This window comes from Penicillium cosmopolitanum (genome assembly GCF_028827165.1).
Source record: "Penicillium cosmopolitanum strain IBT 29677 chromosome Unknown utg000006l:49.0-5199605.0:1.0-5204138.0, whole genome shotgun sequence".
Classification (NCBI taxonomy): domain Eukaryota; kingdom Fungi; phylum Ascomycota; class Eurotiomycetes; order Eurotiales; family Aspergillaceae; genus Penicillium; species Penicillium cosmopolitanum.
This window is the reverse complement of record NW_026622676.1, coordinates 2,905,746-2,931,078: the sequence shown is the minus strand read 5'-3', so window position 1 is coordinate 2,931,078 and position 25,333 is coordinate 2,905,746. Positions and strand designations below refer to the sequence as shown.

The window sequence follows — 25,333 nt, the reverse complement described above, 5'->3', positions numbered from 1 at the left end:
CTGGCCATTCACAACGCCCCGTTTGTCATCTGCTGACTCATTTTCAATCCCCGCCCCAGGAATTTCATGAGTCTCATTTCCCTCCTTTTTTGCACCGCAACATTGCTCCCCTACAGCCTTTCACACACCTTGTTTGGCTTCAATTCGATCATCATCATGGAGGCCATGCTTCAGCAGTCCCGGGCTATGTGCCCCTTCCTCAAGCGCACCGCGCCCGCCGCCCTCCGCACCCTCTCCACGGCTACCCGTCCCAGCACCGGCGGTGGAACTATGTCCAACCTCCAGGTTCTGGCTCGCCGCTGCCCGGTCATGAGCAAGGCTCTTGCAGTCCAGAGTGCCCGTCTCAGCAGCACCAAGCGATTCACTTCCTCCGCCGCCGGAGTCCCCGCCGCGAAGCCGTTCCTGGCCCCATCCAACAAGCGTGCATTGCACACCACTGGCGGTCATCCCGCCAGTGCCGCCCCAGGAACCTATAAGAAGAATGAGCAGGGTGAGTTTCCGACGGAATCTCGATTTTGATTGACACTTGGGATCTATACTAATTGGCTAGCAGCCCACCCTAACCTCGCTCATCTCCGTCCTGCTCCTGCGGCGGATGCCGCGGCCCGCGGTGCTCGCCCCGAGTCCCCGGTCACTTCCCGATTCGACTACAATGAATTCTACAACACCGAACTCGAGAAGAAGCACAAGGACAAGTCGTACCGCTACTTCAACAACATCAATCGCCTCGCCAAGGAATTTCCTCGTGCCCACACGGCCTCGGCCGAGGAGCGCGTGACGGTCTGGTGCTCCAACGACTATCTCGGTATGGGTCGGAACCCCAAGGTTCTGGAATCCATGCACCGCACTCTTGATACTTATGGTGCGGGTGCGGGTGGTACCCGCAATATTTCTGGCCACAACCAGCATGCCGTTCAGCTGGAGGATACTCTGGCCAAGTTGCATGGAAAGGAGTCTTCCCTGGTCTTCAGTTCATGCTTCGTTGCCAATGACGCTACCCTCGCGACTCTGGGTAGCAAGATGCCCAATTGTGTGATTTTGTCCGATAGCCTGAACCACGCATCGATGATTCAAGGTATCCGTCACTCTGGAGCGGCGAAGATGGTCTTCAAACACAATGATATGGAAGATCTGGAAGCCAAGCTGGCTTCTCTGCCTCTCAACGTTCCCAAGATCATCGCCTTCGAATCTGTGTATAGCATGTGCGGATCTATTGCGCCAATTGAGAAGATCTGTGACCTGGCTGACAAGTACGGCGCTATCACTTTCTTGGATGAAGTGCACGCTGTTGGCATGTACGGTCCCCACGGAGCTGGTGTCGCCGAGCACCTCGACTACGACGTTTACGCGTCGCAGGACACCGCTTCTCCCAAGAGCACCAAGGGCACGGTCATGGACCGTATTGATATCATTACCGGTACCCTGGGCAAGGCCTACGGTTGCGTCGGTGGATACATCGCTGGATCCCACGCCCTGGTCGATACCATCCGCTCCCTGGCACCCGGCTTCATTTTCACCACTTCCCTGCCACCCGCAACCATGGCTGGTGCCGACGCCGCTATCCAGTACCAGTCCGAGCAACCTCGTGACCGCGTCCTGCAGCAGCTCCACACCCGCGCCGTGAAGAACTCCCTGAAGGCTCTCGACATCCCCGTTATCCCGAACCCCTCGCACATCGTGCCTCTGCTGGTCGGTGACGCCGAACTCGCCAAGAAGGCCTCTGACAAGCTGCTCGAGGAGCACGGCATCTACGTCCAGGCCATCAACTACCCCACCGTGCCCGCGGCGAGGAGCGTCTGCGCATCACCCCGACCCCAGGCCACGTCAAGCCCCTCCGCGACCACCTTGTTCAAGCCGTGCAAGCCGTTTGGAACGACCTGGGCCTCAAGCGTGCTAGCGATTGGGAGAACATGGGTGGATTCGTCGGTGTCGGCGTCGAGGGCGCCGAGGCCGCGAACCAGCCCATTTGGGAAGAATCCCAGCTCGGCCTCGCGGCTACCGAGTCTCTCGAGGTCGCTATCACCCGTGAACTCGGAGCCGAGACCCAGGCTCAGGCCGCTCCCGTGCCTCCTCGCATGAAGACCGGCACCCCCCTTGGTAGCGCGAAGTCGCCCATCGCCCCCGCTCCTGTTGGTGTTGCCGCTTAAGCGGGGATGGTGCTATTTAGTTGCCACGTCCTAGACTGTGGGGGGTCTCCTTTGGTCTCATTTTGGGGGGTCCGGGGGGAGTTTCCCGGTCAGGCTGGGACTTGCCTGGGATTCAAGCTGATGCATGCTTTGTCTATATCCTGTCCATTCCTTTACATTCGATTGGTTGATGTGATGTGTACTTTTGCATCTATCCTACATACCATTTGGTTCATAATACATGACGGTGATCATGATCGTCATTTGTATACGGATGACACTATACTTTTTTTGGCTTTTTTTTGGTCCCCGGTTTTTCGGGCTCGCCTTTGACTTTGTTTATTTTATCCGTCTTCCTGTATCGACTTGGTTGTGTGGATAGATAGATTCGAATTTTGTCAATGGATGAGTTTCGGGGGCATTATCTTACCTTGCTGTAGATGTAAATGTGGGTAGTTTTGTAGACTGGTGACTTGCAAATATCTAGAGGAAGACTATCTGCGCTTCAATTAGGCGTTATGCCCAGGGAACTGGCACTCTGTCTATGAAATAGGCATTGTCACTAGGAAGAAGGGGGTAGAAAGATCTCGTTCTACATCCAGGGTGCAGTGTCTGACTTGGTATGTTTATTTACAGACTGTGCCCTTTCAAAAACTGGAAAAGAAAAGGCAAAATAAATCCCTCATAAAATCTCCCACCAGAAAGGAAGCTAATTAAACCGAGAATGAGGGGAGGGACTGAAATGTGTGGTGCATGCCTGAGGGATTATGCGCAATATCACTAACTAACTAACCCCTGTGGGGGGGATGAGTACTTAACGCGATAAGCTACCTTTGCACGCGTTTTCTCCCACTCTCACCACAACATCCACCACGTTTAATCACCACCACCACCAAAATGGCGACCTCATGGCCAGAACACACATCAATTGACTCCAATTTCAAAGATGTTTCTCAATTGGCCCAAGTATTCGAACTACACTGCGCCAAAATCTACGCCCATGCCGCGAGTCACCCCGATCACCCTGCCTCGGCCGACTACGTGAGACAGCTGGTCTCGCAAGCTTATCGCGCTGTTCACAGCTTGAATATGCAAAATATGGCATCTTCTTGCTTGGATCTAGAAGTTGCTACTGCGACACTGGACAATAAGGCCAAGGAATACTCCCAAGGCCCAGAACTGCTATCATCCATCCACGACGCGAAACCTTGCGAACCCGAACCAGAGACCGAGATCCATACCGAGACAGACGAGAACGAACTCCGCGTCGGACTGGAGGACCTTTTAACGGGCGATTTCGAAGATGAAGACGAAGAGGAAGACTCAGATTGGTCCGACGAGTCCGACTCCGACGAAGACGATGAATACTACGAATACTGCTCCGGTTCCGAAGCAGAACTCGACCTAGACGAACTCGAAGCAGTCGCCAGAACCTCGACGTTCCAAAACGCGCAAAACGCCCTGCAGGCCGAGATCGAAGAGAAGAAGAACGCCATCATTGAAGAAAGAGTTCTCGAAGCGAACGATATAATCGCAAACCAGCAACCAGAACCCACAACCATGCCAATGGCAATGTCCATTCCCGAAAACGAAAACGAAACTCCCTCCCCACCCCCGGCCTCAATAATCCAAGACCAAGCCATGCACGACCGCATCTCCGCCGCCCTCAGAACCATACCTCTCCCCTGCCACGAATCAGAATTAGAAGAGATACCGCTTGCGCGCATGGAAACACACACGGTCCCACTTGGGCGCATGGAAATACACACGGTCCCACTTGCGCGTGTACAAACGCGCCGGCCCGAAACGAATAGCACCGTCTCTCCAACAGATGATACAAGTGAAGCAACGGCCGTTCAAACGGAGGAGTCGAGTCCTGAAACGCGATGCACGACGTCGGTGACGGCGCCGCCGGCTGTGACACCGGTGGGCGCGGGAGGTATGGCGCGGAAACCTAGCTTCGATGCTACGCGTTTGCATAGGAAGTTGTCTATGAGGTCGTCTTCTGCAGGTGCTTTGCCGAGGAGGCTTAAGACTGTTTGTTATAAGTATGTTCGGAGGGCTATGGTTCCTATTCGAGGGCCGGTGGAGTCGGGTTCGAATTGAGTGGGGTTGTCAAGGGCGTTGGGTGTGATTTCGTATGATTTTTACTTTTTTAATTGTGATATCCACTGGAGAGGTTGTTTTTGATATACCCGGACATTTGTTTTTCTGATATTTCGATTTACTCTACCAATATACAGAGGGTACCTGAAAATGCTTTGCTGCAGTCCAATAATATCTTCAATCGACATGAATCAGTAAAATTGAAACTGGCCTATATCGTATATGTGCGAAATGAAAGTTAATCCATGTGGAATGTACTTTCGCTTGCAGCTGAGCCTCCTTCAGGGTCACGGTAGTACTAGCTAGCGGGCTACGATCCCCAGTGGCCCGCGTTTCATCTCAGCGATAGCTTTTGACTATTTGAACGAATGAGGCAACCACCACCATGGGATACTGGCTATATAAAGCCCATATAATGCTCATATAAAGACTCCAAGATACCACGATACCATAGCTGATGTGGGAGGATTCCTAAATAGGCTTAGCCTGAATTATGAATTACAGTATATAGTCGAGAGGTCTTTGCCTCACGCATCAGGGCATCAAAGTTCAATGCGACGCCTTCGTTGTTTACCTTTTCTCTTCACGTCCATCACTGCCGTGTTTCGATCGCTCCAATACTGTAGCTTCAACGAACACATAACCACAACTTCCTCGATGCACTCTATACATCTGTGTCCTCCACACCCCAGCTACCACTGCCAGATTATTTCACTTTATGATAATGGCTCAACACGACAGGAGATAAGCAAGCATTTAAATGAAAGGCACGGTATTCCAATCTCAATGCGCACGTTCACGCGGCGCTTGCAAGAGTGGGAGATTCGGCAGCAAGCGAAACCGACAACTTAGGATACTGAGCTTCAAGGGAAGGTTAGGAACTATATTCGGGATGGCTTATCTCCGGAGGCGATTGAGCGGAGATTAGAACCGGAGTACAAGCTGTCGAAACAAACCTGGCGACGTCTCCGAGCTCAGGCAAAATTGTCGTGGCTTGAACGTGAAGGCGGCTCTCGTCCGCCTGCGCCTGATTCTGAGACTCAAGCTGCATTAGAACCTGGAACTGAAACTGATCCGCCAACCCAACCCATGTAAGCATCTCCGTCGCCTTTAACAACATACTGTACATACTGCACAACATAATCTAATCAATTCTATTCGGTCGGATCAGGAAAAAGGAGAAAATCCACTGTGGCTGGATAAACTGCCCCAATACCGGTGGATTCTTCTCAAAAGCAAATCTGAGGCGACACATTGAATCAGCGCACATTTCAGCCGGCGCGTATTTATGCCCCCATCCATCCTGCGATAAAAGGTTTAATACGAGGGGTCGATCTCGAGCACATTTCGCAATTGTTCATAAAGAAGTCCCTGCATGATTGATTGCATCTTTGGGAGCTAGGATTGGTCAAACAGCCGGGGATTGGAATTTGTATCGCCGGTGTACTTTTACTTTTTGGATTTATCTAAATCTTGATCAAGTGCAATAATTGAAGCCAATTATGAAGTATACGTACCAGCAAAGATCCAACACCTCCTGGTGGAGAAGCACTGCTTTATTCGAGCTATCATAACTACTCTAGTACAGAGGACCAGTGCGATGGCGAAGTAAGATATCAGGCTTATCTCCGGTCGGAGAATGACCTCCCATGACCAGTGCGAACGTCCCATGTATGCTCTACAGATCTGTACATTAGTGTGAACCATGGATGATGACGCCTTTGCCGAGACTCGGTTGAACCGGTTTGGGCAACGCCGAGATATCGCCAAGCTGTGGCAATTGGCTCAAAGAGCACGTCACTCGGCGCCATAAGGCTTGTGAATGTTAAGCAGTCGAAGCGATATCTTATCGACCCTCGGAAACATGTTCTGCTGTTGAAGATGCTGTGAAGTCTTCGTCTAATAGCTCGTTGCACAGGTATGGATCCTAAGGCTGGCTTATAGGCGACCACGAACCTAACCTCACATAGCTCGGACCAATTCCAAGCAGAACCATGGAAGCATGGACATTGTGGTATGATTTTCGATCAAAAGAACGGAAGAGGCTGCGCGCTTCCAAGAAGTATTTCTATTGGCTTGATAAAACAGGTCAGTTGGAGTATGACAACATCACACTTACGCCCTCCTTCTAGCGCCCATCTCGAGGCCCGATCATAGCCATTAATATCTAAATGAATTGGTGCCTCTGTGAGTCCTCCATGCGCCCTGAACGCCCAGGACAACTTGAAGTGGAGAAGATCGATGGATTGACGCGGATATGACGTCGTAGTAATCGGGCTACCGACAACCCCGGACAGCCCCACGACAGTGGAGGTAGATCTATAACAGGTTTTGCAGCTCCCCAGGCATTGCCCAGGCCTGCCCATTCATGTTACAAGTTGCCGTTGGCTGTGGATACTGTTCCTGCCTCCATGGACGAATCTCACAATGTCCTCGGATTTACAGAAACCACCCACGGCCTGCGGATTCTACCGATGGACATTGTCGTATCCTGTTCCAGCTTTCCCGACTGATTCCATGATGCGAAAGTTGCATACGCATTGATCCATGTGCCCCCGGTTCCACTTTGCTATCTTTGAGCTGCATAAATATAAATCGTTTCTTCATGGTCGCCCTGATATCTATTATTTTTGCTCCATTCTCCCAGGGGATAACGTTGGAACCCACTTATCCCCATTCCCATCCCCTATACTCCACTTTTGACTTTCAGGTGCACATATTTGTTCCTCCCATACTATAAGCAATCGATCCATACAATCCCCCTTGCCACATGGCTGTCTCGGACGATTTTCCGCTCTCCGAGAAGCGGGAAGATGATCACAAAATAGAGCAACCCGACACAATACAACAAGTTTCGAAGAAAGTCGCAAGCGGAGACGATACCCACGCCGAAAATGCCTCTCAATCCGACAACAGCAGCCAGCACGGTAGCCCCAGAGTCGAGAAAGCCGGGAAACGTGAGCTCACAGAAGACGAGTGCTACGATAAACTCGGCTTCTGCTTCCCCACCTACAAGAAATGGATTATCATCTCGGTGATTTTTGTCGTGCAAATGTCCATGAACTTCAACACAGGTGTCTACGCCAGCGCCGTTACTGGCATGACGGAGGAATTCCACATTAGCGAACAAGCCGCCCGAGTCGGGCAATGTGTGTTCCTCGTCGCATATGCGTTTGGGTGTGAGCTTTGGGCGCCCTGGTCGGAGGAGTTTGGCCGTTGGCCCATCATGCAGCTCTCGTTGTTTCTGGTGAATATCTGGCAGATTCCATGCGCTTTGGCGCCTAACTTTGGCACTATCGTCGTTTGCCGTATTCTGGGTGGTTTGAGTTCTGCTGGTGGTTCCGTCACCCTGGGTATGACGGCCGATATGTGGGAACCTGATAACCAGGGCTACGCAGTGGCATATGTGGTGCTCTCTTCGGTGGGAGGCTCGACTATTGGACCTTTCTTTGGTGGTATTATCGGCCAATACCTGTCATGGCACTGGGTTTTCTGGGTCCAATTAATCTTTGGTGGTGTCACACAAGCTATGCATTTCGTCTTGGTACCTGAGACTCGTGCTACACTTTTGGTCGATAAGGAAGCCAAGCGTCGCCGGGAGGCTGGCGAGGAAGAGGTCTATGGCCCGAATGAACTTAAGAACCCTCGTCTAGAACTTCGCGAGGTTTTGACTATCTGGCGTCGGCCTTTCGAGATGTTCCTACTTGAACCTATTGTGCTGTTCCTATCCTTGCTCTCAGGTTTCTCCGACGCTCTGATCTTCGTTTTCACCGAATCATTCACCCTGGTCTTTAAACAGTGGGACATGTCCGTTCTGGCCATCGGAATGACCTTCGGTTCGATTTTGATCGGTTATCTCCTCGCTTACTTCATCTTCTTGCCCGACATCTATCGTCAAATAAAGCTACGCTCCAAAGAAGGCGCCGCTAGTCGATATGCCGAGCGACGTCTTCTTCTCCTTCTCTTCATAGCCCCCCTCGAGCCAATCGGCCTACTTGGTTTCGCATGGACCTCGATGGGTCCCCCAATGCCCCTGGATCGCACCTCTCATCTTCTCTTGCATGATTGCCATGGCCAACTATGCAATCTACATGGCCACAATCGATTACATGGTCGCAGCCTACGGTCCTTATTCCGCATCAGCAACCGGAGGTAACGGATTCGCTCGTGATTTCCTCGCTGGTATCGCGACCATGTACTCGACGCCGATGTACACCAATATTGGCCAGAAATATCACCTTCAGTGGGCGAGTACCATTCTAGGCTGTATTGGCTTCTTGGTCTTAATTCCTATTTATGTGTTCTATTGGAAGGGTCCTGAGATTCGGAAGAAGAGCAAGTTCGCCCAGCAGCTTGCGGCCGATCGGGAGATTCATACTGAGCGGAGGCGAAGCCAGTTCAGATCTATTGATGCCTCCTAGACTTTTGTATAGTGTTAATTATTTTCATGACTATCATAATTATGAAGGATCCGTTGACCATGGACATGAACATTTTGCATACCCATCAACTCTTACCTAGAACAATATCCCGTAGCATCATCTCTTTTCCAAGTCGTCCTCAAAAGTTCCCCTGGCACGAAGACTGTTGAACTGGAACACGACTACAATTTTGTTTCAAATATTAGGGAGTCCCATACTAGTTCCACTTCTTTCACATGAAAGCCAGTCCGTAAGCCGGCCATAGGCAAGCATTTAGAAGGATTATGTGGGGGCTAATGGGGCGAACACCTCTAGTCACAATAGGTGACAAATTAATTCATTGGGGGCTGAAATCTATGCCATGGCTCACTGCTGAATTAGAACTTACCTAAGGGTGTCTGCAACATTCTCTATATGTGTCGGAAGATATAATTCCAGCCTGGATATCGATATTGATATAAAACTCCTTGGAATAACGATGTTCGGAATGACTATGTGACCAAATCAACGGCAACCATCTAAAAGGTTGGCAGGTCGCAGTGAAGAAAACCCAATAGTGGAGCCCGTAAGCAGGACACGGGAGGGGCGTCGGCAATGGAGAGCTTGTTCTCGAAATCAATTCGGCGATCATTGTAAAAGCAAAGCTTTCTGCGTGGGGTCTGTACCCCAGAATTTTAATCTCGGCTTTTGCACGAGAAGCTGATTCGGTCGCTCGGTGGCCCTTGCTAAAGAGGGTTAAGTCTTACTGTATCAGAATATCACAACAGGACTGTTGTATCTAGTCTTGTGGATGTATTTGTGATGAGTGGATATGTCACCAGATTTGATCTACTAGTACATGGCTGACTCGTTTGTATCTACCACGGCTCGTCGGCTCGCGTGTCATTTCTGATCCGAAAGATCTGTTCGAGGCTGGAATTCTGAGGGATATCTTACTTATGTCGATCTGCCATCGGTGTTGGCTGTGTTAAAGAATATTGACTCTTGTCAAACTAGAGAGGATTAGCAGAATGCTAGGTTTTGATATAGAGGGTTCTGTTTTGCGAGGCAGAAATGCCCTATGCTTTATCTATATAGACCATCACTGTTCTGATCAACATATTATAGCTACCAGCACCAAGTTTTAACAATATTTCTTGAGAAGACTCTTTTGCCAACAATTGTAACCGGATGTCCTAGTAATCTATACAGAGAATGTGATCTGCAAGCAATGCCCTGGCCTTTGACCGTCATAATCTCGTCTGGTTGGCTTGGTGCTAAATGTAAGACCTAGCAGAGTCCCACAGATGATCCTTTCTCATGATGAGCATCACTTCCTTTTGGGGGCTCTTCGTAAGTTGCTGTAAGATCGGCATGGGCCTCAAAATTGTATAAATAAAAGCCAAGTCTACCGCAGAATCAGAGAATCAACCAGCTCTGAATTCAAAAAATCCCTACAAAATCCTTTTCTTCATACCAATCAACTCTATATTCACTATGAAGCTCCTCGCTCTTCTCCCTTTCTTCCTCGCCGCCACTCTGGCCAACGAGAATACCGACTGCAAGTCTTGCTTCCCAGCAACAAGCTCCGACTGCGTCGATGCATCAGGCCAAATCCCAACCGATGGGTCGACTCTGGATGACAACTCCAACACCCTCTGGACATCCGGTTCCTGCACCATCGAGTTCATTCCCAATGGTGGAAGCCCTGATGGAAACGATGTGCTGGGCGTTGCTCAGTCTTTCCTTAGTGACTGCTGCTCTGGTGATAGCTGCTCCGGTGTTGCGTATGATACCGGCTCCAGCACCGCCCTCCAGAATGGATGTCTTTGCTTCCATGAAGAAGGCAAGACCCCTTGCACCTGTGGTGCCGGTACCCCCTCTATGACTTGCATCTAAGCTCTTTGAGAGGATTTCGGGATTGGTGAGTCTTGTGAAAATTTCTAACACTGTGCTCTTCTTTCCTAACCAATCATTCTGTTAGCAATGATATAGTAGGCTGGTGTATAGTGAGTGGAGGTGGGGAGTGTGCTTGCTGTGATGAGGCTGTCGAACGAGATACTAGCAGATAGGAGAATCGATTCATTCATTTATATCGTCCATTGACTAGAGCGAGACTGTGAACTATTCTGCATCCTCGTCATATGATCATCCCATGGTCCTACGTGGCGGCATGGGACGTGGGGCATTAATTCCTAGACTTTGGCCCTTCATATTTTTCCTGTCATAAAAATCCTATCCCAAGTTATGCCGCCTTCATTGCAAGCGCTGATCCAACTGCACGTCCATGGGACGAGCTGGGCGTAAGGTCATCGTCTTTTTCTCCCAAGAATATCGTATTGACGGTGAATGGGATATCCGCAATTTTATAATCCATGCCGGTCAAAGCCTTGTCAGTGCATTTTATGGCCCTTAACCCTTAGAGGATATGCACAAAACCTGTAAATCTTTGCCCTGAGTGCAAACGCTTCACAAAACCCGTTCGTATGAGCTTTTGAATAGGCCAATAAAAATCGTAATTCTCCTCTCGCAGCCTGACAAAACACGCTCTATCCAGCTGAATGGAACTGTGACCTGTCAGAGGTGTTCAAGTTTATATTCCATTTGTGCTGTACGAAGGATATCACGAAACTCCATGGAATTGGTTTCGGCCACCGGTCGGGGCTTTATCACCCTCAAGTCTTCGACCTCGTAGACATTCCAATCTGGGGATGGTGATCGGATTTGAGGAAAAAGTGCCGTGGCTCGTCAACTTGAACTCTTAGTATACAGGGTGGGTCGAAATCAGCTTCACCCTTGCACACGGAGCTTCTTTCTCGAATCATAGTGTGAAACAAGCTAATCCATATTTGGCTTGGCTCAGTTTCAAGTACCAAATCGTATTGAAATATCCAGTCACGCGATAAAACGCGCTTTAAATTACTTGTAATAATTCTGTCAATAACACTGGCACCTAAGCTAATTCGTTGATGGCTCTGTTCCTCCTTAATCTCCTTACTGTACAGCGAGTTTCACCAAAGTACTAGTAGTGCCCACGAAGTCAACATATGAGAAAGGAAGTTCAATTTTGGAAATATATGTAAAGTAGACATTGCTATATAGACTTCCAATATTAAGATATCGAACTGATTGACGTGTTATTTTGGCCCTCCATTTCCCATTCTGCCGAGGCCGTAGAGTTGGCTAAGGTTTGCCAATGTTTTAGCCCCGATGTTTGTTTTTGCTTGGCTAGGAAGTACCTGAGTAAGTTCATGGCTTCCGCATCCTGGCCTGGATATTTCCGGGTAAAAGTGAGACTTTCCATTTTGATTAGCGTGTCTGGATGGTCCGCGCCGAGATTGGTCTTGCTCACCTTCATCACCTGCACAAAGAGCTGCTCGGCCTCCTCCCCGTGCGCTTTAAAGCTCCAAAGTACGTGAAGAATGAGAGTAATCCTTGATGCCGCCTTCGGGCCAGTGTTCTTCGCAGCGTCAACTCAGCCTTAGCCTTGCTACAAGAAGCAAAAAAATAAGCCTCCAGTACATACGGGTTGTGTGGATGAGAAACTGTGTTTATTTAGCTGATCGGCCGGTACAAGATTATGAACATGACTTCTCAGCTCGTAAAACTTCTGCAGGGAACCGGTGAAGAATCCCCACTTCCCCGCCTCCACATTGTTTACCTTCACTCACCTGCCCAGGTGTTACCCTTGAACTGTGGCCCTTTTAGCCACCTGCAGCCCATTTAGCCAAGTACAGTCTATTTAGCCAAGTGCAGTGCCCAGACTGGTGGCTGTACCGGAAACTATCTATAGAGCTGTCTCTGGTAGTAGGCTCGAGCTCGTTCAACGACCAAAGGCAAAGCGGCAAAATGCACATAACCGGGCTGCTTCGTCGTGCGGGGCCCCGGGGAAAAGGGATAAATAGTCATTTTCGCAGAATATAAATAGAGGTAGAATGGGCTTGCAGCAACATTGACCAGCACAGGCTTCTCTTCCAGTTATACACATCCATTCACCAGCATCCAATTCTCTTCAATTACGATGAGGGTCACTGCAGCTTTTGCGGGCCTCTTGGTCACGGCATTCGCTACCCCTGTCCCTGAACCTGTTCTGGTGTCACGAAGCGCCGGTATTAACTACGTCCAGAACTACAATGGCAACCTTGGTGACTTCACCTATAATGAGGGTGCTGGAACATATTCCATGTACTGGGAGAATGGAGTCAGCTCCGACTTCGTAGTTGGTCTGGGCTGGACCACTGGTTCCTCTAAGTGGGTGACTACATTCTCTAATATAAGTCTAGGATCTAACGTTTTCCAGATCTATCACCTACTCTGCCAGCTACAGCGCTTCTGGCTCCGGATCTTACCTCGCTGTGTACGGCTGGGTCAACTCTCCTCAGGCTGAATACTACATTGTCGAGGACTACGGCAGTTACAACCCTTGTAGCTCGGCCACAAGCCTTGGTACTGTGTCTTCTGATGGAGCCACTTACCAAGTCTGCACTGACACTCGAACCAACGAGCCATCGATCACGGGAACAAGCACGTTCACGCAGTACTTCTCCGTTAGACAGAGCCCGCGCACATCTGGAACGGTGACTGTCGCCAACCATTTCAACTTCTGGGCACAGCATGGGTTCGGCAACAGCAACTTCAATTATCAGGTCGTGGCGGTGGAGGCATGGAGCGGTGCTGGTAGCGCCAGTGTCACGATCTCTTCTTAAGAGATGAGAGCCTTAGCAGTCGAAAGACTTGAAGGCTGAGCTTTTTTTCAGGTGGTGTGATGATCGAAGTGGGGGTTCGGCGAGTTTATCGAGGCCGTATATTACCTAGGGTGAATCCAATTCTTGTCTCCCCAAGAGGGCTCAAATCTTAAGCGGATGTGTGAGGTTCAACAATTTACTATTAAAGTTGCCCTTTAAAATGCGGGGGCCCGAGGAAGATTTAGCCGACCCCACTTCTCCAGATGATTGACAACACGTTTGACCAGTTAAGAAGTGGTCAATAAAGTAAGACGGATATTATTTACCCGAAACCAGATCCCTATCCCTGAATTGTAAAGCAAGCGAGAGTGCCTGGATAAACCCTCAACTTTTAAGTACGGTGAATATTGAGAGTTCGGACACATTTTAACGTTGCAACGTCGGAAATACTCCTCTATCTTTTTGTTTCCTTGGCCCACGATGTCTCAACTTCAGAGCAAGGACATCATCTTCTCAAATTACGGCAACGGCAAACAAACCTTTATCATACCCTTGACTTTCACAGATATAAGCGATGCTAAGGGTATCATCACAAGAATCGGATATGGCGGTGATGTTTGGGAATTGAGAGTGGACCTTCTTAGCCCACCTGGCAATGAGGTTGGCGATGTGAATCTGCCTTCCTTAGTTTACGTCAAGGAGCAGGTGGAGGCTCTCCAAGCAATGTCTTCCCTGCCCATCCTTTTCACTATCCGCACCAAGTCGCAAGGTGGCAAATTTCCTGACGATGCGAGTAAGGAGGCTTTGGACCTCATTTTGCTTGCTATTGCGTCCGGAATATCCTATGTTGATGTGGAAATTGATTGGCCTCCGGCTATGCTCAAAGAGATTATGGAGAAAAGGGGTTCCACAAAAGTCGTGGCCTCCTACCATAGCTGGACTGGCAAGGTGGGATGGACGAGCGAAGAGCTCATGCAGAAATTTGCTGCAGCGGATGCGTTTGGTGGTAAGTTTTCTATACCGCATTAAGCTACATATTGTCCGCGAAGAAGCTAATCACAGGACGCAGATATCATCAAATTAAGTATACTCTCACCCACAATCGAGGATTGCTACGAGCTTAGCTTGTTTGTTCGGGATTACAAGCTAAAATATTCAAAACCACTCCTGGCTGTGGGGATGGGGGCAAATGGGCAGCTTTCAAGAATTACGTCCCCGATCTCACTTGTCACCCACCCCTTGATTCCATTCCCTTCGGCGCCTGGTCAACTCACTTTAGCGCAAGTCCATCAAGCACGTCACCTCATTGGGCAGCTACCTAAACAGGAAGTTTCAGTGGTAGGCAAGGAAAACGTCACTCAGAAGGTCTCGCACGCTCTACAAGCTGCCTTCTTGGAGTTGGGATACCCGCATTTGTGCAGTGTCTACAAAGGAAAAAATGGGAATGTGACTTCGGAACTCGACGTAACTGGTTTGGGTTCTACTTCCTCCATGGTTACGGCAGTTGCGGAGGCGTTTGTGCAATACACAGGGAGGCCTGTACCGTGGTCGGTAATTGAGAATTGTCTTCAGTAGATATTCCTAGGTTTTTGATACTATCAAAATCAACCTTAATCGCTTTTGTCTTGATTTTCCGGTTTGTTTAATGTAAAAGGTTAATACATATCCGAGATAGGTTCACCCTAAATTGAACGAAGGCATCAATTTTGATAACTAAGACTTTACCCTTGCACCGCACCACTTCGGTCGGCCCCAAGAAAGAACTCGGCTCTTTTCTAAGCCTTAAGTTTCCCTGTACGGCGGACCCCAGATTATTGGCGAAAAAAAAACTTCAAGCGAACCGGCTAAGCTCAGATCCCGCTAATTTACATCCATGCGGGGCAACTGGTACGGAGACTGCTTACCCCGGATTTCTCTATCCCCACCTGTATTTATACTGCGCATCGATCCACTATTCTCTAGACTATTCCAGCTGTACCCCCTTGGTGGCAGTATTTATTTCATTTTCTCTATACTGTTACAGTTCCAACAGCCAGGACAGAATGCCCTCTCTATTGAAGATCAAGGATAGCTCTGCCTTCCCGGCGCCAAAGTCAGTTTATAACTGGCGGGTGTATGCCTTGGCCATCTCTGCGAGCATGGGCTCTTCCATGTTTGGATACGACTCAGCCTTTATTGGTGGTACCATAACCTTACCATCATTTAAGAGCAGGTTCGGGCTTGACAGCGATTCTAAGGAGGCTCTTGCTTCGCTCAGTGCCAACATCGTGAGCACATTCCAGGCTGGCTGCTTTTTTGGGGCTATCCTAGTGTCATATTTCACTGAGAAATTTGGTCGCAGAATACCCTTGCTATCTTGCGGTATTCTATTTAATTTGGGTGTTGTTTTGCAACTTGCTTCTTCTGGTAACCTTGGGCTTATCTACGGCGGTCGTGCACTGACTGGTATTTTGTCGCATTTTATTTTCTATTATATGATATATGCTGACGGATAAATAAGGGCTTGCTGTCGGTGCCTCCTCCCTCATCGTTCCTCAGTATATCGCAGAATGGTCGCCACCTGCGATCCGAGGTCGACTAATTGGAATTTTCGAAATGGTCCTCCAGCTGTCTCAGATTATCGGCTTTTGGGTCAACTATGGGGTAAATGAGCATATTTCCGGTTCTTCTGATGCGCAGTGGAGAATTCCCTTTAGCCTACAGCTTATTCCTGGAACTCTGCTAGTTATACTTATGCTGCTACAACGCGAGTCACCTCGATGGCTGATCAAAAATGGCCAGCGCGCAAAAGCAATTGATAATCTCTCCTTCGTCCGAAAACTTCCCGTGGAGGACGCCTATATCCAGTGGGAGGCTGACACAATCGAGGAACAGCTAAGGCATGAAGCTGAGGTTGGTGCTAGCCAGCCATTCCTCGTGAAGATCAAGGAAGTGTTTCTCCCTAGGAATCGAAACCGACTTTTGGTTGGCATGTCCTTGATGATGTTACAGAACCTTTCGGGCATTAACGCACTCAATTACTACTCGCCTACTATCTTCAAGTCCATTGGTTTCTCCGGTACTAGTGTCGGGCTGCTAGCAACCGGAGTCTTCGGCATCGTGAAGTGTACAGCGACTATCCTTTTCATGGTATTCGGAATTGACCGTCTCGGCCGTCGCAAGTCTATGATAATTGGCTCTTCGGGCGCCATCGTCGCCATGTATTACCTTGGTGCCTACACCAAACTCTCTGGGTCTTTCGAAACTCCTGCAACTAGAGATGCTGGTGCTTATATAGCCATTGTAATGGTCTATATTTTTGCTGTTTTTTACGCCATCTCCTGGAACGGTATCCCGTGGGTTTTCTGGTATGGATCCCCTAACGACAAGTGAAGTTATCTTTATTTTTGACATTCTCTTCAGTGCCGAGGTTTTCCCGACTGGTATTCGATCGATTTCTCTCGTTTTTACGACATGCGTCCAGTGGCTGGGGCAGTTCATAATTACTTACTCGACTCCCTATATGATGGTAAACATCACGTATGGTACTTTCCTTTTTTTGGGAGCTCCGTGGTGTGCGGTCTGATTATTGTGTATTTGTTCATGCCGGAGACTAAGGGCTTTTCATTGGAGGAGATGGATATTCTCTTCAGTATCCGCGGCTTCGCACTTGACAAGCGCCGAGGCGCAGAACGTGCTATTGCTGATCAGCGAGCGGCCGAACAGACGGTCGTTGAGAATAAGGTTGGAACACAGCATATGGAGAACACTGCTTCTGTCTAAGAGAAATGTATTCAGAGAAAAACAATATACCTTACTACCGAGTTCCGCTTCCAATGATATCAATCAATTTCGAGCTTTTATCTTATGCCCATCATTTACCCACAATATACATACACTAAACCCCGGGGAGGGCTGGGACTAGGAGGTGACTACCTCGGCACTTTTAAGAATCCCAAGCTTGAACGTAAATTGAAGTATGGGCGCCAAGCCTGATACTTCTCCGGATATAATCTTACCGATACTATCGGAGTAACGGGTAGCCGGAACTAATAAGCACGATACTTAAAATGACGCTCGAACGGCATGATAATACTTTAACCAGCGATTCGTGCTGCAGGCTAAATCCTCCACCGAGAGCAAGATGATTTGCGCCACTTCCCCACGTCCTAAGCCGGTTATTCCCCACAGATGAAGATAGAAAACATAAGAAAGGCATGCAGGCAGCATCCAACGGACATCTTTTCAAAAAAAAGAATTTGACTTTATTCAATTCCACGAACTCTAGTCGGACAAATTTGGCCGTCGCCTAAAAGCCCTTTCTCGCTATGAATTCAGTCAACAGTCTCGATAGTACTCTGAAAGAGTCATATAACTATGGTTCTTCCTGTATCACTTCATCCAGCCGTGAAGATTCACAGCGAGCATTCCTATTAGGTTATCCGATTGCCCACTCCATGGCACCACTTCTACATGCAACTCTTTTCAAGGGAGTCTCCCTACCGTGGACATACACCCTCCTCGAAACACAAGATGCGTCTGAATTCCTGCCAGCCTTGAAACAACCAGATATCATTGGATGTGCGGTTACAATGCCCTACAAAGTGACCATGATGTCCGCCGTTGACGAGGTTACGGACGAAGGCCGAATTATCGGCGCCATCAATACAGTCTTTCTTCGCAAATCGGCCGATGGAAGTACTAGATATATCGGTACCAACACTGATTGTATCGGTGTGAGAGAAGCGTTCCTGCAAAACTTCCCTGGCATCGCCTCGAAATCCACAGGGAAACCAGGTCTTGTTATCGGAGGTGGCGGGGCCTGTCGAGCGGCTATTTACGCGTTATGGAAGTGGATGGGTGTGAAAGAAATTTATATGGTGAATAGGCTGGAGAGCGAGGTCAGGACGATCATAGATTCGTTTGAAGCAACTGACTTTGGTGGAAAGTTGATTTGGGTCTCTTCTGTGAACCAGGCTGCGGCCTTGGAGACTCCAGTTCTGGTTGTCGGCACTGTACCAGACTTTCCACCCAAGGAAGAGGGGGAAATCTTGGCCAGAAATATCGTGCAGACGTTTCTGGACAAGGATAAGAAAGGTTATATTCTCGAGATGTGTTATCATCCCAGGCCTCGTACAGCGTTCTTCAATCTTGGCGAGCGTGCAGGATGGAAAATGCTTTGTGGCACAGAATCTATGATTTGGCAAGGAGTTGCACAACAAGTGCTCTGGACAGAGCTTGCACTTGAGAAGTTCAGTCTAGATGAGGCTGCGAGGTTATTGCGGAATCGTTAGATAAACATTAAAGTCTTGATGTGGTGGATTGGGTCCATGGCAGTCAGTTCCTGAGGTCACCCCTGCAGCCATAAACTTGAAGATACTGTATAATACTACCAGTACCAGTAGCAAACTTGAAAATATCGGACAAAACCTTCGAAGTTTGTTCCAACTTGGATTTCAATCGATAGAACCCATCTACTATACTGCACTGGTACCTATAATTATGGTGTTCTATCATGAATCCGAGTCTTCAAGTTGATATACCGTTATAGTACACTTCTTATGCAACAATATTTGATTCATATAGAGACATTTGAAGAACCTCAAAAAAGTCTAAACGCCGGATATATCACAAGGCATGAAAATTTTGGCCATCGAACATTAATTACATGTCGAAAGCTAACCGCTACAGAACAGACCAAACGGAAGATTTCACATCTATCTCTTGCCACCACCGCGGCTAACCTTGGGGAACTCGAGCGGAATCTTCAGACGAGCAACACGGCGTGCATGAGCCTCCGCACGACCACCTTTAATATTCCACTTCTTGAACTCAGTCTCACGAGGCCGGTCAATACGGCACCCCAGTTCGCGGAAGTATTGCTGGATAGTGTTCGAGTCGAGGCGCAGGTCATCACGGAGATCGGCGGGGTCGGTAGCGAGTTCATTGGGCGAGTTACCACCCAGAGAGCTGGATCCACCGTCTTGAGCCGGTTGGGGAGGAATGTGCAGTGTCAAGGCGCAGATTGTGGTGTGGAGGAGAGTCATGTCGTGCTTGCTCATGAAACCGCCGTTGGAGGCGAAGCGGCGGCGAACATTGTCAACAACAGAGTCTGGCAGGAGCTCTGTGGTTGATTCCTCTTCTTCGCTGCCGGGCTTGGCGCCGGATGTGTTGGAGAGGATTTTGCGTAGCTCGTCGCGCGGGGGCAGACGCTTGCTGTTCGGGCCAGGACCCTTGTTGCCGGCACCCTTGAGGGAGCGGGCGAACTCAAGGAGCAACTGGATGAAGCGGAGGACTTGCAAGTGTGTTGAGTTATCGGATTGGCCAACGGCAGTTACTCGGTTCGACACGTATCGTGAAACTGTAGTAACGGCAACACCGGCATCCACCTGTTGTTTCCACTCGTCGACACCGGTCAACAGGCGCAGAGTAGAGTGTCCACCGGGGACCAGGGTCTCGATGGTGTAAACATCCGATGGGTGGGCAGCGGTAAGGTCTGGGGTAGGCAAAGGCTTGGCCGCTTGCACAGCGGCTTGCACGTCGATTGCCTTTGCTGCGCCGGTGGTGGCGTCGGCGGGCAAGGAGGAAATGAGTGCGGCACCAGCCTCGGTGACGGTGCCTGCTGGGGCGCTTGACAGTTGGGCGTTCTCTGCCATGGACTGGACAGCCTTGCGGGATTGCTTGGTACCGAAAGTGTTGGTAAGGGCAGTACGTTGGGCGCGCATTGTGTTCTATAGTTGATGTTAGCTGCACTGATCCTAGCCAGTTAATTAGTACCGAAACACATACGAGCTCTTCCTCGGACTCTGAGTCCTCTTCGGAAGCCTTGTGAGAGCGTACAGAGCCACGCAGAGTGACTCGGCGGGCCTCCACAATCTGCCAGGTCTTGCGCTCGGGGTCCACAACCGCAACGTAGTGCTTCAACTGGGAGTCGGCATCTTCATCATGTCCTTCGCGGCCAACAAAATCCATCTTCTCATGCTGGGAGGACTGAAGCAGGATTTCTGACGAGACAATGCCGGGGTTGCGGAGAGATGTGGAGGACTTGGAGACATTGTCACGGGCTTTGATATATGGGTTCCAGCGGAGGGATTTGGCACTCTGAACACCGGGAGTGGTAGCTGAAAGCAATTTCACGTTAGTACAATCCTGCTTGCGTATTTGAAATGCCATTCCACTTACCAATAACTGGCGCTAGCTCGCTCTTATCCTCGACCAGGCTAGCTTTCAGCGGGGGAAGGGCCTGCAGGCCTAGTGCAGCCTTTTTGGTGGGACGTTCGTGACGATCAGAGGCGCGCTTGCGCTTCTTTTCTGTTTTATCGGACGGCATGGTGAAAAACCGCAAGAAAGATCTCTAGTGATCCTCAATGAAGCTGTGCAATCGAATGTCAAAAAGTTGTCGGGGCAGAAAAATTTCCTAGCGGCGATTGTCGGGCAGGCGGTGAAGGATCCACACAGAACGGCCGCACAAGTGGGAATTCAGTGACGAAATGGAGAATATCAGAAATACAATATTTGGATAGTCCAATGGCTGATACAAAAGGTTGCGTGAGCTTACTTGATGCGGAGAGTTATAATTACGAAGTTACAATTTACGATATGAAGAAGTAGTAGTGCTCGTAAAGTCATCGATTGTCAAGCATAGCTATCGAAACCAAAAACCTCCGAGCTTGGTTCAGTTTTGGTTTTGTTGTGACGTGAGTGAAACTCTCGGAAATAACCTCTCCATGGCACCGACCAAAGGGAACGAGTTCCCTGGGGAAGGTTTGGATAAGCAGTTGACCAGTCACCCCAGGTGCCGAGCTCAACGACCAGTCAGATAGGCTGGTCGTTCAACCCTCAACCGAACACACGAGCCTCCCCGAGATAACCTGACCCAGCAGCAGATCGACCGACGTTTGAAAATGAATCCGAAGGGATTGAAAGTGATAAAGGAACGGAGTCGTTTGAACGGCAGATTCCGTCGGTAGATACTGTGATTTCGTCTGTAGATGGCGGCGGAAAACATGTCCGGGTAGGTAAATTGAGAGGCGGGAAACGATAAACGAGGAAGAAGTCGTATCAATTCATTTTGTCGTGTTCAGCGTTCAAACATGGGCCTCGACATGAGGAGCTGAGATGGGAGGGGCGAGTAGTTTATTTGCTGAGGCGATTGTTAGTGACGCAATTCGAATTCAGACAGCCGGAAATATTCCCCGGCTTGCTGAACGGGATAACTCACGATCTCGCGCGCATCTTTCTGCGCTTGCGCTTGAGACGACGAACGCGCTTCTTTCTCCACTTAGCTCTCATCTTCGTAGATCTGGGGGAACAGGTTAGCAAGGCATGTCCATATCGAACGAGGATGCTGTTTCCGAGGAATGATCCAAGGTTTGGAGCTTAGGGTGGCGACTCACTTCTGCGAGGATGAGGAGAGATAGTAGAAAGAAAGATGGAAAGTGCAGCGGCCTGCGCATTTGAAGTGGGCGGCGGATTCGCTAAGCGAGTCGCGCTAGCCGCTTTGGGAAGACATGATGTATGGGGACACGTGACGGAATGGCATCGAAAACTAGGGTTCACTGACAGCCACAGTAATAAAAGGATTCGAGTCAAGAGAAATAAACGAGTGACTAGTGAAAAAAAAAATTCAAAATTGTGGATTCATCTCAATTGATAATATTATATATGTGCGTATTTTCAGCAATTACATAGATAGCTTAAGCTCTATCCCGAGCCCTAGCATGTTCATAGCTTGCATCATTTAAGCTCTGCGTTAAGTCATCGACAACCTCTGTCCCCAAATCGGGAAGCTCATATCCTTGGAACCATTTCCATTGGTACAAAGCTCCTTCCACCCGAGCTCTTCTTTAATAGTTGTACCGGTAGTTCGGTGCCAGATCACCCATCAGCTCTTCCTCCGTCTCCGAAATAGCATTCGGGTCGCGGTTCGCTGCGATAGCGTCCTTCTTGCGGTTATCCAACACAAGTGCCACGTAGTATATGCAGCAGGCTATAACAGACAAGCCGCAGAATGCCACACAGACACTGTAACCAGTCGTAAAAGTCCCCTTGTCAGTGTTAAATGCAAATGTCGAGATAATACCGCCGATGTTGCCGAATCCCACCTGCCAGGCTGTACCGACGCTTCGACGGTGATGGCCGCCCAGGTTCATAGCAAACCAACAAACAATGACCGGCATCGCACTGTAGGCACCGCAAGTCACCAAGAACAAAGCACCGTACTCGACGTGGAACTTGTTGTGAATTCCTAGGAGCATGGCGAACCCGGTAATGGCAATTGCAATTGGAATCAATGTAAATGCAAAACGGTGGCGCAAGCGATCAGAGAAGAAGGCGACAACCATTGAGAAACCAAACGCAGCAGCCCATGGCGGAATGGAGTAGAGCTGGGTTTTGACAGCTAGAGAGTAAATGTCAGTAGGAATATCAGAGGGCTGGGTAGGGGCAGCGCATACAATCGTAGCCAAAGGACTGGATAATAGTTGGGGCGAAGTAAGCGTAGCCTGGAGCAAGTTAGAACAATTATGCAAGACAACCTTGAGCGGACATGGCAACTAACCATATGCTGGAACGATGAGACCGAAATACATAAAGCCACCGATAATAACTTTCCCTGTAACAATGTCAACAAGTGTACAAACAAGATGCTAAAACTCTGGTTGTCGACTTACAATCCTTGAAGACTTCCAACACTTGGCGTGTTCCTATCTTTGTTGTATGGGCGGACTTGCCCACATCCCTCGCCAGCTTTGCACGCACAAATTCGCGTTCCTCGTCAGTCAACCACTTGACTTCCTCTGGGAAATCGGAAATAAAGAAGAAAAGGATCATCGCAACCACGGAGGTAATCAGACCCTCGATAATGAAGACCCAGCGCCAGCCCATATATCCGCGGACTCCGTCCATTTGAGCGATACCGTAGGCGAGAAGACCACCGAAAGCGCCTGCCAGGGTTGTCGAACTAAAGAAGAAACTGAATCGCTTTTGAGCTTCGGTTCGGGTATACCACATTCCTAGCAAGTAGAAGCCTAGAATAAATATTAGCCCTCTCGCCTTCGTGCGTTGTTTGGCGCATCATGCAAACTTACATCCAGGGAACATGCCAGCTTCAAACAGGCCCAAGAAGAAGCGAGTGGTCATTAATCCACCCCAGTTTGAGACCAATCCTTGGCAAATCATGACCACGCCAAACATGAACATACAAAATGTCACTAGAACGAATCACGTCAGCTCACTATTCCTATCTCCAGTGCAGGGGGACGAATAGATAAATCATACGCCAGACATGAGGGCTGAACTTCTTGAGCAAGATGTTCGACGGGATTTCGCAAATAATGTAAGGCACGAAAAAGATGGTCAACGCGGTGTTGTACTTGGTGCCAGCCTCAATGTCTAATTCCTTCTTCAGTCCCAGAATCGCAGCGTTACTGATATTCACACTATTCAACCCCGCCGAAAAGGTTAGTATCCGAGATTTGGGTAGACCTTAAATCAACCAATGCGCGCGGTTTACCTACCGGTCAAGAAAGGCGAGCAAATAAAGAATGCACAGGCATGGCAAAACATGCCAATCGATCTTGGCCATGAGCTTGCGCTCGGTAGTGTGGACGAGAGGAGGGAGATCATAGTCGGGGTTGTAGTTCTCTTGGCTTGGGGCCGGGCTGCGGTCGTCGCCCTCTGCTTTGATGTCTACAAAAAGGAAAGGAAAGCTGTCAGTAAACCCCCCGCAAAGCCAAGAAACAAAGTCCGCGCGCAAGCGGAATGCGCGCGCGTGGGGGAAATGCGATTGCTAGCATACCTGGGATCCCCATGATTGGTTGCGATCGCTGTTCTTATAGAACAGCCTCGCTAGGAAAGGGGGAAGACGTTTGCCAAGGAAAGGCGAAAGGTGGGAAAGAAAAAAAGAAGAATAGCTCGGCCTTTCGGATCTTCAGGTGCTGATCACTGCGGAATACAGGGATGCGATGCGCAGTGCAAAAACCAATGTATCACGTTGTTTTCTACCACCGGGGAAGCACCAGCGCGCACGAACAAAGAGGTAGAAGAGGGGTAATGAGAAGAAAAAGAAGAAAAGAGCAGAGCCAAGAGAATATGGGGAAAACTCGAGGCCTTTTGACTCACGACACCCTGGAGCCGCGGAAGTTCTCCATTGCGACTCTACACAATAGCCGACCCACTCGGGGAATCCGCTTAGGGCCCGATCTCGGCCTCTAGTGCAAACAGATCTTTCGGCTTGTCCCTGGCTGACATTTCAATGGCCACTGCTTCGTTACATTAGTGATCACATTAGATGGATTGGATCCTGTCCAGCTCATCTACGTATGCATGTTGACTCGAAGTTTACCTTATTCGATGCCGAGTTCCGGCCCCAAAACGCTTTGACGATCGCCACGGCCGGGCTTTGTTTCTCCCCCGCAAATGGGCTCCGCCAGGCTTAAAAATAAGGGGGAGTTGGAGTCGTCCGCTCCTCCGGCTCCAATTACTCACTCGTCTTCCGGTATTCGCTTGGCACGCGCGCATAACTAGTCAACCCCGCATAAAACATTTGAAAGGGCAAAAACTGCATAAGACCACTACTCGTGCCTCTCTGTGCAACAACACATTGTCATCAAAATGCTTTAACTTGCCCGAATAATCTCTACCGAGCTTATTATCTGACGATCCTTGACATCTAGCGGATGTAGAGCCAATCTTGGTTCCTCTTTAATTCCACCAACATGGAGCCTTTACCACGTGTGCCGTTCACTCCCACCCACTATGCTTTAGGGCAGCGCATGCGACTGGTGGTGTTGATATTGACCTATTTTTTCGATAGTGGATCTTTCAGCTCGTTTAATCGATCGCAGATCCGCCATGACAACCCATTCTCTGTCGTACTATAGAATGCGACGGTAAAAAAAAAAAAAACAAGAAGTGTTACATCGCCGCTGCCACTCATTCTTGCATAGACTAAACTAAATGTCTATAAAGTGTTGTCGACCGTTAGGTTACTAGTGGCGGCCTGCTTACTACAGTTGCTTCTTCGGGATAGTATACT

At 49.2% G+C, this 25,333-nt stretch overlaps 9 protein-coding genes across 9 annotated transcripts; 7 read left to right on the top strand and 2 right to left on the bottom strand.

Annotated features, from left to right (window-relative positions):
- Positions 1-156: 156 nt before the first annotated feature.
- Positions 157-2,147, top strand: hemA (5-aminolevulinic acid synthase HemA; the record flags this gene model as incomplete). The annotated part of the gene is made up of 3 exons (XM_056630260.1): positions 157-490; positions 554-1,776; positions 1,830-2,147. 3 exons carry the CDS (start codon positions 157-159, stop codon positions 2,145-2,147), a joined length of 1,875 nt encoding a protein of 624 aa, XP_056489562.1.
- An 876-nt stretch (positions 2,148-3,023) lies between these two features.
- Positions 3,024-4,232, top strand: N7509_005622 (uncharacterized protein; the record flags this gene model as incomplete). The annotated part of the gene is made up of 1 exon (XM_056630259.1): positions 3,024-4,232. One exon carries the CDS (start codon positions 3,024-3,026, stop codon positions 4,230-4,232), a length of 1,209 nt encoding a protein of 402 aa, XP_056489561.1.
- Positions 4,233-7,002: 2,770 nt separating this feature from the next.
- N7509_005621 (Major facilitator superfamily domain general substrate transporter) lies at positions 7,003-8,653 on the top strand (the record flags this gene model as incomplete). Its single annotated transcript, XM_056630258.1, has 2 exons — positions 7,003-8,251; positions 8,352-8,653. 2 exons carry the CDS (start codon positions 7,003-7,005, stop codon positions 8,651-8,653), a joined length of 1,551 nt encoding a protein of 516 aa, XP_056489560.1.
- A 1,476-nt stretch (positions 8,654-10,129) lies between these two features.
- Positions 10,130-10,531, top strand: N7509_005620 (uncharacterized protein; the record flags this gene model as incomplete). Its single annotated transcript, XM_056630257.1, has 1 exon — positions 10,130-10,531. The coding sequence occupies one exon, from the start codon at positions 10,130-10,132 to the stop codon at positions 10,529-10,531; it is 402 nt and encodes a 133-aa protein (XP_056489559.1).
- Positions 10,532-12,653: 2,122 nt separating this feature from the next.
- Positions 12,654-13,338, top strand: N7509_005619 (glycoside hydrolase family 11 protein; the record flags this gene model as incomplete). Its single annotated transcript, XM_056630256.1, has 2 exons — positions 12,654-12,883; positions 12,933-13,338. 2 exons carry the CDS (start codon positions 12,654-12,656, stop codon positions 13,336-13,338), a joined length of 636 nt encoding a protein of 211 aa, XP_056489558.1.
- Positions 13,339-13,797: 459 nt separating this feature from the next.
- On the top strand, positions 13,798-17,079 carry N7509_005618 (uncharacterized protein; the record flags this gene model as incomplete). The annotated part of the gene is made up of 6 exons (XM_056630255.1): positions 13,798-14,323; positions 14,387-14,864; positions 15,341-15,762; positions 15,818-16,664; positions 16,720-16,739; positions 16,781-17,079. 6 exons carry the CDS (start codon positions 13,798-13,800, stop codon positions 17,077-17,079), a joined length of 2,592 nt encoding a protein of 863 aa, XP_056489557.1.
- A 545-nt stretch (positions 17,080-17,624) lies between these two features.
- N7509_005617 (shikimate dehydrogenase family protein) lies at positions 17,625-18,590 on the top strand (the record flags this gene model as incomplete). Its single annotated transcript, XM_056630254.1, has 1 exon — positions 17,625-18,590. The coding sequence occupies one exon, from the start codon at positions 17,625-17,627 to the stop codon at positions 18,588-18,590; it is 966 nt and encodes a 321-aa protein (XP_056489556.1).
- A 423-nt stretch (positions 18,591-19,013) lies between these two features.
- N7509_005616 (DNA-directed RNA polymerase I subunit RPA49) lies at positions 19,014-20,626 on the bottom strand (the record flags this gene model as incomplete). The annotated part of the gene is made up of 3 exons (XM_056630253.1): positions 19,014-20,027; positions 20,086-20,417; positions 20,479-20,626. The coding sequence occupies 3 exons, from the start codon at positions 20,624-20,626 to the stop codon at positions 19,014-19,016; spliced, it is 1,494 nt and encodes a 497-aa protein (XP_056489555.1).
- Positions 20,627-22,142: 1,516 nt separating this feature from the next.
- Positions 22,143-24,107, bottom strand: N7509_005615 (putative MFS transporter; the record flags this gene model as incomplete). Its single annotated transcript, XM_056630252.1, has 8 exons — positions 22,143-22,696; positions 22,752-22,799; positions 22,856-22,909; positions 22,968-23,324; positions 23,385-23,507; positions 23,575-23,735; positions 23,814-23,985; positions 24,095-24,107. The coding sequence occupies 8 exons, from the start codon at positions 24,105-24,107 to the stop codon at positions 22,143-22,145; spliced, it is 1,482 nt and encodes a 493-aa protein (XP_056489554.1).
- Between the last annotated feature and the right edge of the window lie 1,226 nt (positions 24,108-25,333).